General features: G+C 45.1%; 1 protein-coding gene across 1 annotated transcript in view; it reads left to right on the top strand.

Moving 5' to 3' along the window:
• Nucleotides 1-5,244: 5,244 nt before the first annotated feature.
• The window catches only part of ttc9 (tetratricopeptide repeat domain 9), a 75,208-nt gene continuing 64,011 nt past the window's right edge, over nt 5,245-16,441 (top strand). The window contains exon 1 of the mRNA XM_080202053.1: nt 5,245-5,877. Coding sequence (XP_080058179.1) covers nt 5,451-5,877 — 427 coding nt within the window. The 5' untranslated portion in view covers nt 5,245-5,450. The remainder of the gene's footprint in view (nt 5,878-16,441) is intronic.

Genomic DNA, 16,441 nt, shown 5'->3' with positions numbered 1-16,441 from the left:
CTGTTCTATGAATGTGGTTTATTTCTGACTGTAAGTATTCAATGTTGTTGTAAGCCTACCCCAACTTAAATAATGCATTCAGTTGGAGTTGACGCCACATCAAGTGCAATATATGGTAGATAGGTTCGCAGTAAACTCAGATTGCACATTGGAAGTAGAAGATCCTTATTGGGGTATGCAGAAGTATCAGCAGCCAGCATTACATCAGGCTTCAGAGCTCATGTCACATATAACAGCTTACCTGATGGATCAGGAGGATTATGGATTACATTGATCTTAATTAAGGATGATCAGTTGCATTTGTCAATGCAAAGACATCAAGCTGCACATCACTATTAAACGCTAATGCAGGATACACAAGCGGACAGGAGAACCAGATTTTTCAGTCTGATACCCAGTGTTTAAGTTAAATTCCATCTGAAATGCATTCGTCTGTGCCAAGTAAGGAGGCAATGTTATTTTCTTATTCCTAGCCAGGATATACACATCACTGGCAAGGACAGTCCCTCCTTGCCCTTGGTTGCAAACTGCCACCTTCTTGAATACAACTTAGCTTGCTAAGGCATTTGAGACACAACCACATTGCTGTAGGTCAGGAGTCAAGTGGAGGCCACCACCACACATTTGTAAAGTAGATTTTTTAAAAAAACGTTGCAGCTTTTGATGTATGTTCACCTTTAATTAATATATTGTATTTTTTTAATTCCAGATTTATTTAATTGAATTCAAAGACCTGTTTCAGTGATATTTCAACAAGTCTCCTCCAGATTATTAGACGCGGGTTGATGGGTTTTTGATAAGAGAGGGGATTAAGGGTTATGGGGAGAGGGCGGGAAGGTGGAACTGAGCCGTGACAGATCAGCCATGATCTTACTGAATGGCGGGGCAGGCTCAAAGGGCTAGATGGCCTACTCCTGCTCCTATTTCTTATGTTCTTATAACCACTGTGCTATCAGAAATGAGCTACTGACTTAACTGGGTGACGTGGTGGCATAGTGGTCAGCATTGCTGCCTCATAGCGCCAGGGACCTGGGTTTGATTCCTGGCTTGGGTCACGGAGTCTACGCATTCTCCCTGTGTCCGCATGGGTTTTCTCCACGTGCTGGTTTGTGCATTGACCCGAACAGGTGCTGGAGTGTGACAACTAAGGGATTTTCACAGTAACATCATTGCAGTGTTAATGTAAGCCTTATTTACGACTAATAAATAAATTTTAATCATCAGTAGCTCCAGTATATGATCAGTGACCAGTTGCAGTGAAATGCATGGTCAAAGGAAATGTATATTTACTTTGTAAGCTTTAACATTAACACATTGCCATTCTTGTCGAAAGGCATAATCTTCAGAACAAAGCACATCAGATTGTAACATGCTCATTATACATCTCAAACCACTACGGGTATATTTTTAAGAGCTCTGATCAACTCATGTTATTGTTAACAGGATCAAATGCAAAACATTGTGCAAAAAAGCAAAACACTGCAGATGCTGGAAATCTGAAATAAAAACAGAAAATGCTGGAAGAATGTAGCAGGTCTGGCAGTATCGAGTTCAATCTGACACTTGTATGTGAGTATGACATGCTCTATTTGGTTAAACATTTGCCTTACTGCTCTTGGTGGGACATTGCTGCAAGATTGCTACCATAATCCTCAGCAAAACTACAGCCACTACGCCCGACTATAACCATTTTCGCGTGAAGCAATTGGAACATTTCTGAAAGATGTGGCACATTAACAGAGTGGCAGACTGGTTAGCACTGTTGCCTCTCAGTGCCAGGGAACCAGTTCAATACCGGCCTCAGGTAACTGTCTGTGTGGAGTTTGCACATTCTCCATGTGTCGATGTGGGTTTCCTCCGGGTGCTTCAGTTTCTTCCCACAGTCTGAAGATGTACAGGTTAGATTCGTTGGTCACGCTAAAATTGACCCTAGTGACAGGGAGATTGGCAGGACAACAGGAAAAAAAACTTAGAAAGCTTGACGTTTGTATTTTTTCAACCTGTTAAAGACAAAAACAACGTGTTAGAAGTGAGATTTGCCACAAGACAGGTGATGAGTTGAAATAAAAACAGAAAATATTGGACAAACTCAGAAGGTTGGCAGTATCTGCCCTCACACCCTCCCCAGTTGTCGGACTGTATTTTGATCTCATAATTTTCAGACAGCACTGGCCTCTTCTCTGCTTTTAACACGTTCTGCTATTTTGCTCTCAGACAATACTGACCTTTATTCTGCTATTCTGCTTCAAAGATTTAGACTTTAATATGATCATCACCATTCTCTTTGTCTTGTTGTTCCATGACATCTTTGTCATTTAATTGTCCTTGCCCTCTATCCTATCCATGACCTACTATTTTGTTCATCATGCCCGGTCCCCTTTTTCAACAGCATAAAATACATCATGTTTCTATCTAGTTTAATTTATTTATTAGTGTCACAAGTAGGTTTACATTAACATTGCAATGATGTTACTGTGAAAATCCCCTAGTCACTGCACTCTGGCACCTGTTTGGGTCCACTGAGGGAGAGTTTAGCATGGCCAACGCACCTAACCAACATGTCTTTCAGGCTATGAGAAGAAACTGGAGCACCCAGAGGAAACCCTGCATTGGGTGAACATGCAGACTCCTCACAGACAGTATTCGCTGCCCTGGCAATGTGAGGCAGCAATATGAATGCCTGCACCACCGTGTCACCCAGACCCCCCTGGAATTAGGAACCTTTTCGGATGGAGGAAACCCATGCAGACATGGGAAGAACATGCAGACTCTGCACAGACAGTGACTCAAGCTGTGAATCGAACCCAGGTCCCTGGAGCTGTGAGGCAGCAGCGCGAACCGTTGTGCCACTATAGCTCTCTCTGTTGTTTTGAAGAAGAGTTATATTGGATTTGAAGAGTTAACTCTGTTTCTTTTTCCACAGATGCTGATTTTTTTTCCAGCATTTCCTGGTTGTATTTCAGATTTCCAGCATCCCTAGTGTTTCAGTTTGGTTGACTGGTTTGAAATTGATGCCTTTCTGGTAGCAAGTGCAGAGTGAGTTAAACAAAGCCAGGGAGATCCCACAATTTACCATTGGCTGTACTGACGCAGTTTATTGAAGATGTGGAACTGGTTTTGACTTTGATGGGAAGGGAGTGGTGTTGGAGAGGAAAGATTGGAGGTGTGGGCGATGTATGGAATTTAGCTAGGATTCCCACTACTTGTCCAACGATTCTCCATGGAGAAGGTATATATTGGGCACTGGCTGTGGGAGGGCACGGTTGAGAAGGTACCCAGGGCACGTTGGCCATTGATAAATTTTTATTCAAATTAATTCCCAGGTGGAAATGTAGCCACCTGAGCAACTTACTGCACATTCCCCCAACACAAATCACTCCCAGATTTGAGGGAATTTCAGGATTGATACCCCAAAAGCAATAACGATATGGAAACCTGTTTATTGAAAAGGCTGTTGGTCTGGGGTGTGTGTTTTAACAGATACCCTGCAGTAAATTAGAGCAATCAAGCTATTGAAATGCACACAATCCTAACTGAAGATTAGCCGTGTGAAGTGTGTGCGTTATATACTTGAGAGGGGGTGATGGCCTAGTGGTCTTAATTCAGAAACTCAGCAAATGTTCTGGGGATCTGGGTTCAAATCCTGCCACAGCAGATAGTGGCATTCGAATTTAATAACAAAACATCCAGAATTAAAAATCTACTGATGACCATGAAACCATTGTCAATTGTTTAAAAACCTGTCTGGTTCTCTAATGTCCTTTAGGGAAGGAAATCTGCCATCCTTACCTGGTCTGGCCTACTTGTGACTCCAGTGCCACAGTAATGTGGTTGACTCTTAACTGCCCTTGAAGGAATGGGCAATAAATGATGGCCAGCCAGCGATGCCCATGTCCCATGAATGAATAAAAGAAAGTGGATTCATACTTCTTCAAAGTAAATTGCAGTTAGGTTTATTACCCTGGATTCTGTAAGCAGTGTGTGTGAGCTGTATGGTTCTATACTCCTGCAATGTAAATTGGAATTGGTGTATTAGCCTGGACTCTGTAAGCAGTGTGTGAGCTGTGTGAACCCATACTCCTTCAATGTAAATTGCAGTTAGGTTTACTAGCCTGGATTCTGTAAGCTGTGTCTGTGAGCTGTATGAATCTATATGCTTTCAATGTAAATTAAAGTTTTATTTGATTTGATTTAATTTATTATTGTCACATGTATTAGTATACAGTGAAAAGTATTGCTTCTTGTGCGCTGTATAGGCAAAGCATACTGTACGTACAGAAGGAAAGAAGAGTGCAGAATGTAGTGTTACAGTCATCACTAGGGTGTAGAGGAAGATCACTTAATATGAGGTAGGTCCATTCAAAAATCAGATGGCAGCAGGTTTACTATTGCTCTCTGTACGCAGTGTGTGTGTGAGCTGTATGAATCCACACTCCTTCAATGTAAATTGAAATTGGGTTTATTAGCCTGGACTCTGTAAGCAGTGTGTGTGTGAGCTGTATGAATCCACACTCCTTCAACGTAAATTGAAATTGGGTTTATTATTGGACTTCTTAGCAGTGTGTGTGAGGTGTATGAATCCATAATCCTTCAATGTAAATTGCAGTTTTATTTGATTTGATTTATTATTGTCACATGTATTAGTATACAGTATTGTTTCTTGTGTGCTATATAGACAAAGCATACTGTACTAGAGAACGAAAGGAGTGTAGAATGCAGTGTTACAGTAATCACTAAGGTGTAAAGAAAGATCAACTTAATATGAAGTAGGTCCATTCAAAAATCAGATGGCAGCAGGTTTATTAATGATCTCTGTATGCAGTGTGTGTCTGTGAGCTGTATGAATCCACACTCCTTCAATGTAAATTGCAGTTTGGTTTATTAACCTGGACTCTGTAAGCTGTGTGTGTGAGCTGTATGAATCCACACTCCTTCAATGTAAATTGGAATTGAGGTTATTAGCCTTGTCTCTGTACGTGGTGTGTGTGTGTGAGCTGTATGAATCCACACTCCTTCAATGTAAATTGCAGTTAGGTTTATTAGCCTGGACTCTGTAAGCAGTGTGTGTGAGCTGTATGAATCCATACTCCTTCAATGTAAATTGAAATTAGCCTTGCCTCTGTGGGCTATTCCCACCCACCCCGCAACTCTTCCTGTGATCTGTGATTTTTTTTTCCCCCAGACGCTTATCGCTTTAATTAGAAGCTGAAATCAGGTTGGATTACGTGTGGATAGCTCCAGCTCTTCCGGGTCAGAAATACAGAGCTAAGAATCTCCAAACAACACTCACAGACACACAGGAGAGAGGAGCAGGGCAGGTCCTGGGTGGATGTGACTTGGATAATTCCAGCAAGCGGCTGCAAGCGCACACACACACACACACACAGAGCACAGGAGCTGAGCTGTGTGTCTGCAGCATCATGAACCAGATCTTCAGCAGCAGCTAAGAGATGGAAGATAAAAAACCATCTGGCATCAAGCACATCTCCAACCCTGGGCGACCAGGAGATGCTGGTGGGGCAGCAGCAGCAGCAGCAGCAGGGGGTGGGGGTGGAGGTGGAGGTACAGGGGGCTCTCTGAATGTGTCCAAGTGCGCACTGAGTGTGATCCGGGGCGAACACGGCCAGCCCGAGCCGCAGGAGAGCATCCAGAGAGCGCTGGACTTCAAGAGCCAGGGCAACCAGTGTTACAAGGAGAAGAAATTCCGGGAAGCCATCGGCAAGTATCACCGGGCGCTGCTGGAGATGAAGGGCTTCCTGGCGGCGAGCGAGCCGGAGCCGTCCCCAGTGCAGCCGGGCTGCGGGAGAAGCAGGCTGAGCGAGGAGGAGAGGAAGGCGCTGGACAGCAGCGAGATTGAGTGCTACAACAGCCTGGCAGGTGAGGCTGTCTTTCCTCAGCCCCCACCCAGAGACAGTGATTCATGGCACAGCTCACTGCCTTGTGTTTTTAACAGGAGAATCTTTAAGGTGGGAAAAGGGAGGTTAGCCCCTTTTCTCCTCCCACTCATTGCTCCATCCACTTATTACCTCACCCCACTCTTTGCCCTCCAGGTTACTCCTGTCTCCTCCACTCGTTACCCCACCTCACTCATTTCCCCCGAGTTACCCCCTCGCTCCCACTCATTGTCCCCAAATTACCCCCCTCTTCCCATCATTGCTACCAGATTAGCCCCTCTCCCCCACTGATTGCCCCCTCAATTAGCCCCTCTCCCCCACTGATTGCCCCACCCAGCTTACCCACTTCCCCCCAGGTTACCCCCCCTCCCCCCACTCATTGCCCCACCCAGCTTACCCCCTTCCCCCCAGGTTACCCCCTCCCTCCCACTCATTGCCCCACCCAGCTTACCCCCTTCCCCCCAGGTTACCCCCTCCCTCCCACTCATTGCCCCATCCAGGATACCCCCTTTCCCACTCATTGCCCCATCCAGGATACCCCCTTTCCCACTCATTGCCCCATCCAGGGTACCTCCTTTCCCACTCATTGCCCCATCCAGGATACCCCCTTTCCCACTCATTGCCCCATCCAGGATACCCCCCCTTCCCTTCCCTTCCCTTCCCATTCATTGCCTCCCCAGGTTACCCCCTCTTTCCCCCACTCATTGTCCCCCAGTTATTCCTCCTCTCACTCATTGCTCCCCAAAATTACCCCCTCTCCTGCACTCATTGTCCCCCTACGTTACTCCCTCTCCACCTCCCCCCCCACTCCGCTCTCCAATTCATTGCCCAGGTTACCCCCTCTCCCCTCCATTCATTGCCCTCCCAAGCTACCCCCTTTCTCACCCTACTTTTTGTCCCTGTTTGCCCCCGCCTCTTAGCTGTATAATCCCCTTGACGCAATGAGCAGAATTGAAGGTTGTCTGAGGACAGGGACCCTGAGATTGGAGCTAATGTGGTGTACACACCCTCTGGACACAATTTGTTTCAACCTCTCTGTCCTCCCTGTTCCTTCACCTTCGATACTGGACTGGACGTTGATATTTGCCAAAAGGATGTGCTGGGATATCATGTTGTGTAGAGGGTGACATCACTAGGTGTTGATTACACCCAGTGTAATGAGACCAAGGACATGTTTAGAGAATGTGATGCCAGCAGAAGTGCTTCGTAATGATATTCTGATGGCAGGCTTGCTCCATGTTTGTGGCTTTTCAAATCCCTTTCAGTTTTAGGGGCAGGGCATCTATGTCGAGACGCAGTAGAATATTATTTTGAATGAGGAACAAGATTGAGGCTGGGCTTGGTATTAAAATGACGACATTTCAGTACACATCATTTCTCTTTGAAGTGTGCTGCTTGCATCTGGCATTAATGCCAGCTGGTGCTTGGCAACATTTCCAAATTGGCGTGCAAAGCAATTTACAGCACTCGCAAGTAATGCAGGATAAACTACCCAAGCACCGAATGTCAAACAATCTCTCAGCCATCGCTGCATTGGACTGATAGGAGCCCCATACTTGCACCTACCCACCCATTTTGTCATACAACCATAGAATCTTTACAATGCAGAAGGAGGCCATTTGGCCCATCAAGTAAGGCACTGGCTTGCAGGGGAGGACATGGTTGAGAGGGTACTCAGGGACACATTGCCCATTGATGAATCTTTACTTGTACAACTCTGGCCGCCGTGCTATAGGAAAGATGTTATTAAACTGAGAAGGGTGCAAAGAAAAGATTTTGCAAGGATGTTACTGGGAATGGAAAATTTGAATCATAAGGAGAGGCTGGATAGGCTGGAACTTTTTACCCCTGGCACGTAAGAGGTGACTGGTAACCTCATAGAAATTTATAAGATCGTGAGGGGTGTGGATCAGGTGAATAGCCAAGGTCTTTTCCCCAAGGTAGGGGAGTCCAAAACTAGACAGTATAGGTTTAAGATAAGAGGGGAAAGATTTAAAAGGGACCTGAGGGACAACTTTCTCACACAGGGTGGTGTATATATGGAATGAGCTGCCAGAGCAGGTGGTAGAGATGGGTACAATGACACCATTTAAAAGACATTTGGACAGGTACATGGATGGGAAATGTTTAAAGGGATATGAGCCAAACCCTGGCAAATGGGACGAGTTCAGTTTAAGAAACCTGGTCAGCATGGACAAGTTGGGCTGAAGGGCCTGTTTCTGTGCTGTGTATCTCTATGGGGTGAATTTTCCTGTTCTACCCACCACGGGCAGGAGCGGGCGAGGGGCAGAAGGTCCATTGACTTCAGGTGGGATTTTCTGGGGTGAGAAAAGTCCAGCCCTGCCGAGTCTGCACCAGTTCTCCAAGAGCATCTTACCCAGGTCCAGCAACCCCCACCCCACCATGACCCCAGGTCTTTAGCATGGCTAATTTGCCCAACCCATGGCATGCCCAGTAGGTACAGGCATGGTCTGCTGCAGTTTTGATGTAGGATTTGTACTGGGCTTTAAGTCTGAGCTAGGGTAGGGTGTGTACGCTCTGCATTATGAATATTTCAGAAGAGGATATTCGCCAAAGGCCTAATGATCTTCGGAGAAATGAAAACTTCAAAATGTGCGTTGGTAGCTTTTAGAGTTAAATGCTTTGGATTCTGTGTTGGTTAATCAATAGCCACATATAAAATAGGCAGTTAGTGCTTGCATGAAAGCTCAAATGATGTCAAGCAGGGATCACACATTGATCAGTGCAGCCGATTGCATGCAAAATAAATAAACACATTGTGCAAAGGAGCTTCAGCGCGGTCACAAGGCACTCTGAAGTATCGTTGGGAAGATTAGGTTCAATTTACTACAGCAGTAATAATAGCAAGACACTGAACAAGCAAGAAATCCCAAAGCCAGTTTTAGCTGATGACCAGAACTAGATCTTGCCATCCATCTACTTATCCAAGAGGTGGTTGGCCTGTCCGTTAGATTCGGACAGGGACATGGATGGGAAAGATTTAGAGGGATATGGGCCAAACACAGGCAAATGGAACTAGTTTAATTTGGGAAACCTGGTTGGAATGGATGGTTTGGGCCAAAGGGCCTGTTTCCGTGTTGTATATCTCTGACTCTATAAGGCAACTGTGATAGCTGTGATGTGGAGATGCCAGCATGGGATGGGCGCAGTAAGAGGTCTCGCAACACCAGGTTAAAGGTTTATGTGGAATCATGAGCTTTTGGAGTGTGGCTCCTTCCTCAGGTGGGAGACATTCCAAATAAACCTGTTGGACTTTAACTTGGTGTTGAGAGACTTCCTTCTATAGGGCGAATTTTCCCTTCCTCCCTGCCATGGGGCTCGTAGCAGACGTGGGGAAGTCCATAGAAAAATCTGCTGACCTCGGATGGGATTTTACAATTTCGGGACGAGTGCGGCCAGAAGATCCTGCCCGGTGATTCTAATTACATTCGGCAAGAGAGTATCTCGGCAACCTGTGGACACAAGTGATTTCTTTCAAACGTTGCTGCAGTATTGAATTTACATCAATAGATGTCACTAGTACACACTTGCTAGGTGGTTTCGGCTATTCTCTACTGACCTGTACTCTGAAATCTTGTTGCTGTCCAAGATTATGCAAAATGTGCAGCTCTTTTTATCTGGTTGTTGTCTCCTGGTAAACAAGTGAAGGCAAATCTCTAAATAAATAGGTGCACCATGACCTGCTTGATGAAATGGCAGTGTCACTGACTCTCTCCCCCTCTGCTGCAAACATATTTCTGTTGAAATGATCACTAACTTCTTAAAAAACAACTGTCTATTCTGACGGTCATCATGAAGGGAAGTTAATCACAGAATCTTTACAGTGCAGATGGAGGCCATTTGGCCCATCAAGTCTGCACTGGTTCTCTGAAAGGGCACCAAACTAGCCCCACTCCTTTGCCTCTTCCCCCGTAGCCTTGTACATTCTTTCTATTCCCATAGCAATCCAATTCCATTTTGAATACTGTTATGAAACTTGCCTCCTCCAGCCTCTCGGGTAATTCATTCAAGACTCTGGGTGAAAAAGGTTTCCTCACATCATTTGTACTACTATATTTTGATTTTGTGCCCTGCAGTACTTGATGCTGTCATGAGTGGGAACAGTTTCTTACTATTTACCCTGTCCTTGCACCTTGGACCCTTGAGTACCTGTATCAAATTTACTCTCAACCTTTTTTACTCCAAGGAAAACTTCCCAACATCTCCAATCCATCCGCATAGTTACAGATCTTCACCCCTGGGATCATTCTTGTGAATCTCCTCTGGAATTCTCCAGTAGGTTGGAGAGAATACAAAGTCAGTCTGCATGTTCAAACAGACATAAATCACGTTCGGAGATTAGATAGGGACAATGAAGATCCCCAGTGACCCAGGAAAGTTGCAACATGCACAAGTCTATGGCTTCAGACTGCTTCCAAATATCACTCGAGACATAAAAGTGCATCTCTGAAGTCAGAAAAATCTGAGAAGATGTTAAAGAAAAATATAGCGGTAAGAACAAAATATTCTGTAACATCTTTGAGTGTGCTACAATCCCAGAGAATCGTAGAAATCGCAGAATCCCTACAGTGCAGAAGGTGGCCATTTGGCCCATCGAGTCTGCACCGACCAGAATCCCACCCAGGCCCTACTCCCGTAACCCCACTTTTGTACCTTTATCTCGACGGAAGAGAGAATGTTCGGGGTGCATGGGGTCCTTAATTATGCTGGCTGCTTTGCTGAGGCAGCGGGAAGTGCGGACAAGTTGGGAGATTGGGTTGGGCTTCGTTCATGACCCTTTTGTAGTTTTTTGTGGTCTTGGGCGGAGCAGGAGTCATTCCAAGCTTTCGCTTTCCAGAGGTTAGAAATGCTGACTAAATATTTCCTCTCCCTAATTAAGGAACGTTGCTAAATACTTGTGACCTGCGAGGTGAAAAAACTACGTTAACTCCATTTAAAATTCCTACACTGCAGAAGAGGCCATTCAGCCTATCTAATCTGCACTGTCTCTCTGACGCAGGCCATATCTTCCTAACCCCACACATTTCCCAAGGCCAATCTGTCTAACTTGCACATCTTGGGACACTAAGGGGCAATTTAGCATGGCCCATCCACCTAACCTGCACAGCTTTGAACTGGTGCTCAGTTTGCAATTGCTACATCCCCATTTCTTTATGTGCTTATCAGAACACCTTTGAAGACCAGATTGTTCTTTTGAGTTAACCTCGTCACTGTTTTATATTTCGATTGTACAAACAGAGGAGAGACACACTTCTTAGACTGGGAGTGATTGGAGTTGAATTAGATTTTATCAGATTATCATTCCTCCAGCATTGATGTTCTCCTGTGCCAGGCCATCACCCTTCAGATCTCTAGCTTCCATCTTAGTTGCTCATAGTTATTTTTGTTGGCTCTGGCTTGATTTCCATTTTCCCGATTCCCAGCCCATTTTATTATCTCGTACTCAGTGAGCTCACTTAATTTTTCTCCCCCATTATAACTTAATTCTCAAATTCCAAGATCAATTGCATTCTGGTCCTGAATATCCATCATGGTCCTAACCTTAGGCTGTGGCAGAGCGGGTAAGTCTAGCTAGGTGTGTGCTGTCAGTAAAACTGCTTCCCTTGATGATAATAGCATGCAACTGTGCAGACTAGGAGTGCCAAAATCTTCACAGAACATTAACAGGTTGTGTATTGGCGAATATATGTGTTGTAGGAGCTGGGTTTTGGGAGAAAATGGATTAGACAAAATATAGCCGAGGGTTTTTTTTCAGCGCTGTGGCAAAGGCACTTTTGTGTTGTAGTCCACAAAACTTCTGTAGATGGTGCTGTTGTGTCAAAGAGATCCTGTCCACATCATGCCACAGATATTGGGCAATGCCCATTGCCGCTATCAGAGTGCTGCTGGTACTTATACCCAGAAAAGGCGATGGCCTAGTGGTGTTGTCATATTAATCCAGAAACTCAGCTAATGTGCTGGGGACCCAGGATCGAAACCCGCCACGGCAAATGGTGGAAATTGAATTCAATTAAAAAAAATCTGGAATTAAGAATCTACTGATGACCGTGAAACCATTGTTGATTGTCGGAAAAACCCATCTGGTTCACTAATATCCTTTTAGGGAAGGAAATCTTCCATCCTTTATCTGGTCTGGCCTACATTGTGACTCCAGAGACACACCAACGTGGTTGACTCTCCACTGCCCCCCAAGGACATCTAGGGACGGGCAATAAATACTGGCCAGACAGCGATGCCTATTTCTCATGAATGGATAAGAAAAAGGATGGCTACCAAGGGGCTAATAAGATTGAGAAATATCAGGTAATCAATGTCCACAGAGGAAAGGTAGTGGTGAAACTTAAGGAACACAAAGTTAGTGTATTTCCAGGATTCGATGAGTTGTATCTCAAAATCATAGAATCCGTACAGTGCAAAAGAAGGCCATTCAGCCCATCAAGTTTGCACCGACTCTCCGAAAGATCACCCCAGGCCCACCACTCTACCACTCTATGCCCACCCATTTACCATGGCTAATCCATCTAACCCACACATCTGTGGACACTAAGCAGCAATTTAGCATGGCCAATTCACCCAACTTGCGCGTCTTTGGACTGTTGGAAGAAACCAGAGCACCCGGAGGAAACCTACACCGGGAGAACATGTAAACTCCTCACAGATGGTGATCTGTGGCTGGAATTGAACTTGAGTCCCTGATGCTGTGAGGCAACGCTGCTAACCATTGCACCACCGTGCCACCCATCATCTTTGGGTTAGCTGCAGAGATAGTGGACGCACTGGTGATAATTTTCCGAAATTCCCTAGATTCTGGGACAGTCCCAGTGAATTGGAAGTTAGTGAATGTGACATCGATATTTGGAATAGGCGGGAGGAAGAAAATGGGGACCCACCAGGCCCATTAATCTGACATTAGTCATTGGGGAAATGCTGGAATCTATTATTAAGGAAGTTTTATCAATTCATGTGGAAAATTATAGCATGATCAGACAAAGTCAGCGTTGATTTATGAAAGGAATATCTTTGGCCAATGCAATAGAGTTTTTTAAAGATGTAGTTAATAAGGTAGATAATTCATTCTTGGATTTTCAAAGGCATTTGATAAGGTGCCACACAAACAGTTAATATGCAAGATGAGGGGTAAAGGAGTTGGGACTAATACATCAACAAGGATAAAGGACTGTTAATGGACAGAGTAGGGGTAAACAGGGCATTTTCAATTTGGCAGGCTGTAACTAGTGGAGTGTTGCAAGAGTCCGTACTGGAACCTTAGCTATTTACAATCTACAGTGACCCAGTGGTTAGCACTGTTGCCTCACAGTGCCAGGGACCCAGGTTCAATTCCAGTCTTGGGTGACTGCCTGTGTGGAGTTTGGACATGCTCCCCACGTCTGTGTGGGTTTCCTCCGGGTGTCCTAGTTTCCTCCCACAGTCCAAAGTGTGCAGGTAGGTGGATTGGCCATGGCAAATTGACCCTTTTGGTGTCCCTAAATGTGTAGGTTACATGGGGTTAAGGAGAGAGGGTTTGGGTAAGACAGTCTGTTAGAGTTGGTGCAGACCCGATGGACTGGATGGTCTCCTTCTGTACTGTAGCTATGATTCCATGATTACTCTTAATCTTTTCATCTAAGTAAATAGTGTGTTTAAGTTTGCTGAGGATACAAAGTTAGGAGGAAGTGTTGGCTACAAGGAGGGCATAAAGAAGCGACAAAGTAAGTAGATGAATTGAGTGGGTAACAAGGTTGCAGATAGTATAATGTTGAGAAGTATGAGGTTTTTCACTTTTCTAGTGGGAATCGAAAACTTTTTTTAAAAGTATGAAACTTAGATTTTAGTGTTCAGAGTGACTAAGGTGTACCATGGTGGTGGGAGTGAATGGGGTGCTGAACAAGTGGGCTGCTTTGTCCTGGATGGTGTCGAGCTTCTTAAATGCTGCTGGAGCTGCACCCATTCAAGCAAGTGGGGAATATTCTATCACACTCCTGACTTTTGCACTGCAGATGATGGATACCCTTGGGGGTGTCAGAAGCTGATTTGCACACCTTAGACTTCTCAGCTTCTGACCTGCTGTTGCAGTCACAGTATTTATGTAGCTAGGCCAGTTAAGTTTCTGGTCAATAGTGGCTCCCCAAGCCTGAAAACTGTCCAGATATTGCTCCATATGGACACCCACTGCTTCCCTATCTGAGAAGCTGTGAACAGTAGTGAACACAGCACAAATATTAGCAGTCCCCCCTCCCCCCTCCCCCCTCCCCCAGCCACCCGGCATTATGATGGAGGGAAAGTCATTAATGAAGCAGCTGAAGATGTTTGGGCCTAGGACTCACCACACACACACACACACACACACACACACACACACACACACACACACACACACACACACACACACACACACACAGTGGCTACAAGAGAGATCAGAGTCTAGGAATACTGCGGCAAGTAACTCACCCCCTGACTCCCCAGAGCCTGTCTACCATCTACAAGGCACAAGTCAGGAGTGTGATGGAATATTCCCCACTTGCCTGGATTGGTGCAGCTCCAACAACACTCAAGAAGCTTGACACCATCCAGGACAAAGCAGCGCCCATCTACAAACATTCAATCCCTCCACCACTGACGCTCAGTAGCAGCTACTCTCTCTACTGCATAAATTCACTAAAGATCCTCACACTGAACCTTTCAAACCCATGACCACTTCCACATGGCAGCAGATAAATGGGAACACCACCATTTGCAAGTTTTTTTTTATTCATTTGTGGGACATGGGCTTCACTGGCTGACCAGCATTTATTGCCCATCCTTGGTTGCCTGAGGGCAGTTGAGAGTCAACCACATTTCTGTGGCTCTGGGGTCACATGTAGGCCAGACCAGGTAAGCATGGCAGATTTCCTTCCTTCCAAGCCACTCCAAATTCATTCAATGACCTGACTTGGAAATATTTCAGCAAGAAGTCTGACAACACCAGGTTTAAGTCCAACCATTTTATTTGATAGTAAACTCACAGGCTTTCGGGGTTTGCCCTTCATCAGGTAAATGGAGAATTCTGGCCTCAGAGCATATAACAGCACAGACAGTTTACAGATTACTGATTAGAATGCGAGTCTTCACAACTAACCTGCTATTCAAGTCTTAAAGATGCTGACAATGTGAGTGGAAAGAGCCTTGCACATAGGTTAAAGAGATGTGTATTGTAAAGACTCGCATTCTAATCAGTAATCTGTAAACTGTCTGTGCTTTATATGCTCTGCCTGAGGCCAGAACTCTCCATTCACCTGGCGAAGGGCAAACCCTGGAAGTTTGTGAGTTTACTATCAAATAAATTGGTTGGACTTAAACCTGGTGTTGTCAGACTTCTTACTGTGTTTATCCCAATCCAACGCTGGCATCTCCACATCATTGGAAATGTTTCACCAGTGGCTGGGTCAAAATCCTGGAATTCCTTCCCTAACAGTATTGTGGGTCAACCCACAGAGCATGGATTGCAGTGATTCAAGAAGGCAGCTCACCACCACCTTCTCAAGGACAACTAGGAATGGGCAATGAATGCTGGCCAGCTAGTGACACCCATATCCCATGTATGAATAAAAAGAAAACACTACCCTCAGGAACTCCTGTTGCCTGGGGCTGAATTGATTGACCTCCAACAACCACAACTATCTTCCTTTGTGCTAGGCATGACTCAAACTAGCGGAGACCTTTCTCCCTTATTCCCACAGCCTTCAATTTTACTGGGACTCCTTGAAGAAAAGACTGAGAAAGGTTGCATTCCTCTTCAGCTAATGTGCTACTGCTGCCACAGCAACATCCTCCTTGTGACTGGCCACCAGTCAAAGGTGTAAGGAAAACTCCTTCTGCACTTTCCCCTGGGTTCTTAATCACCTGAAGGTGTGGAGTTTTCCAATTAATCCTGGCCACGGGAAGATGTATTTTCCGGAGCTGCTTGACTGAGGTAGCAGTTTGTGGGTGTCTAGCTGCAGGTGGTTGTGAACTTTGAAAGTGAGCATCACGGCTTTGATACCTGACAAAGGTGCTGAGGCTCTGACGCTTTTGCTACTTATCCCAGTGGTTGCCATGGAAATGGTGAGCGGCCAATTAGAGAACACCCCGATAAGGAGACACAATCATAAAATGTGTTGTCGAGCATTCAGTAATAAGACTTTTGCTTTTCATTTGAGTGACTTCAACTGCACTCACGTTTATTTAAACATTTGCACATGCATTGCAGCCTTGCTTAGTAGAAGCTATAGCATTGAGTAGTGGACTCGATTGTATATTAGCCTTTATTGCAAAGGGGTTAGAGAATAGGGATAAGGAAGATTTGCTGCAATTGTATAATAAGAAGTCTCACAGCACCAGGTTAAAATCATCTTCTTGGAGATGCTCTCCACTTGGAGCTGGCAGTTTGTGCTGTTGATGGTAGCCATGATGTGAGATGCGACGTTGTGAGACTTCTTACTGTACTTACCCCAGTCCAACGCCGGCATCTCCGCATCATGGCAATTATATAGGGCACTGGTTCACAGCCA

The sequence above is a fragment of the Carcharhinus amblyrhynchos genome, chromosome 14, assembly GCF_965287045.1.
Source record: "Carcharhinus amblyrhynchos chromosome 14, sCarAmb.v2.hapA, whole genome shotgun sequence".
Classification (NCBI taxonomy): Eukaryota; Metazoa; Chordata; class Chondrichthyes; order Carcharhiniformes; family Carcharhinidae; genus Carcharhinus; species Carcharhinus amblyrhynchos.
This window is presented reverse-complemented; position numbering and strand designations above follow the sequence as displayed.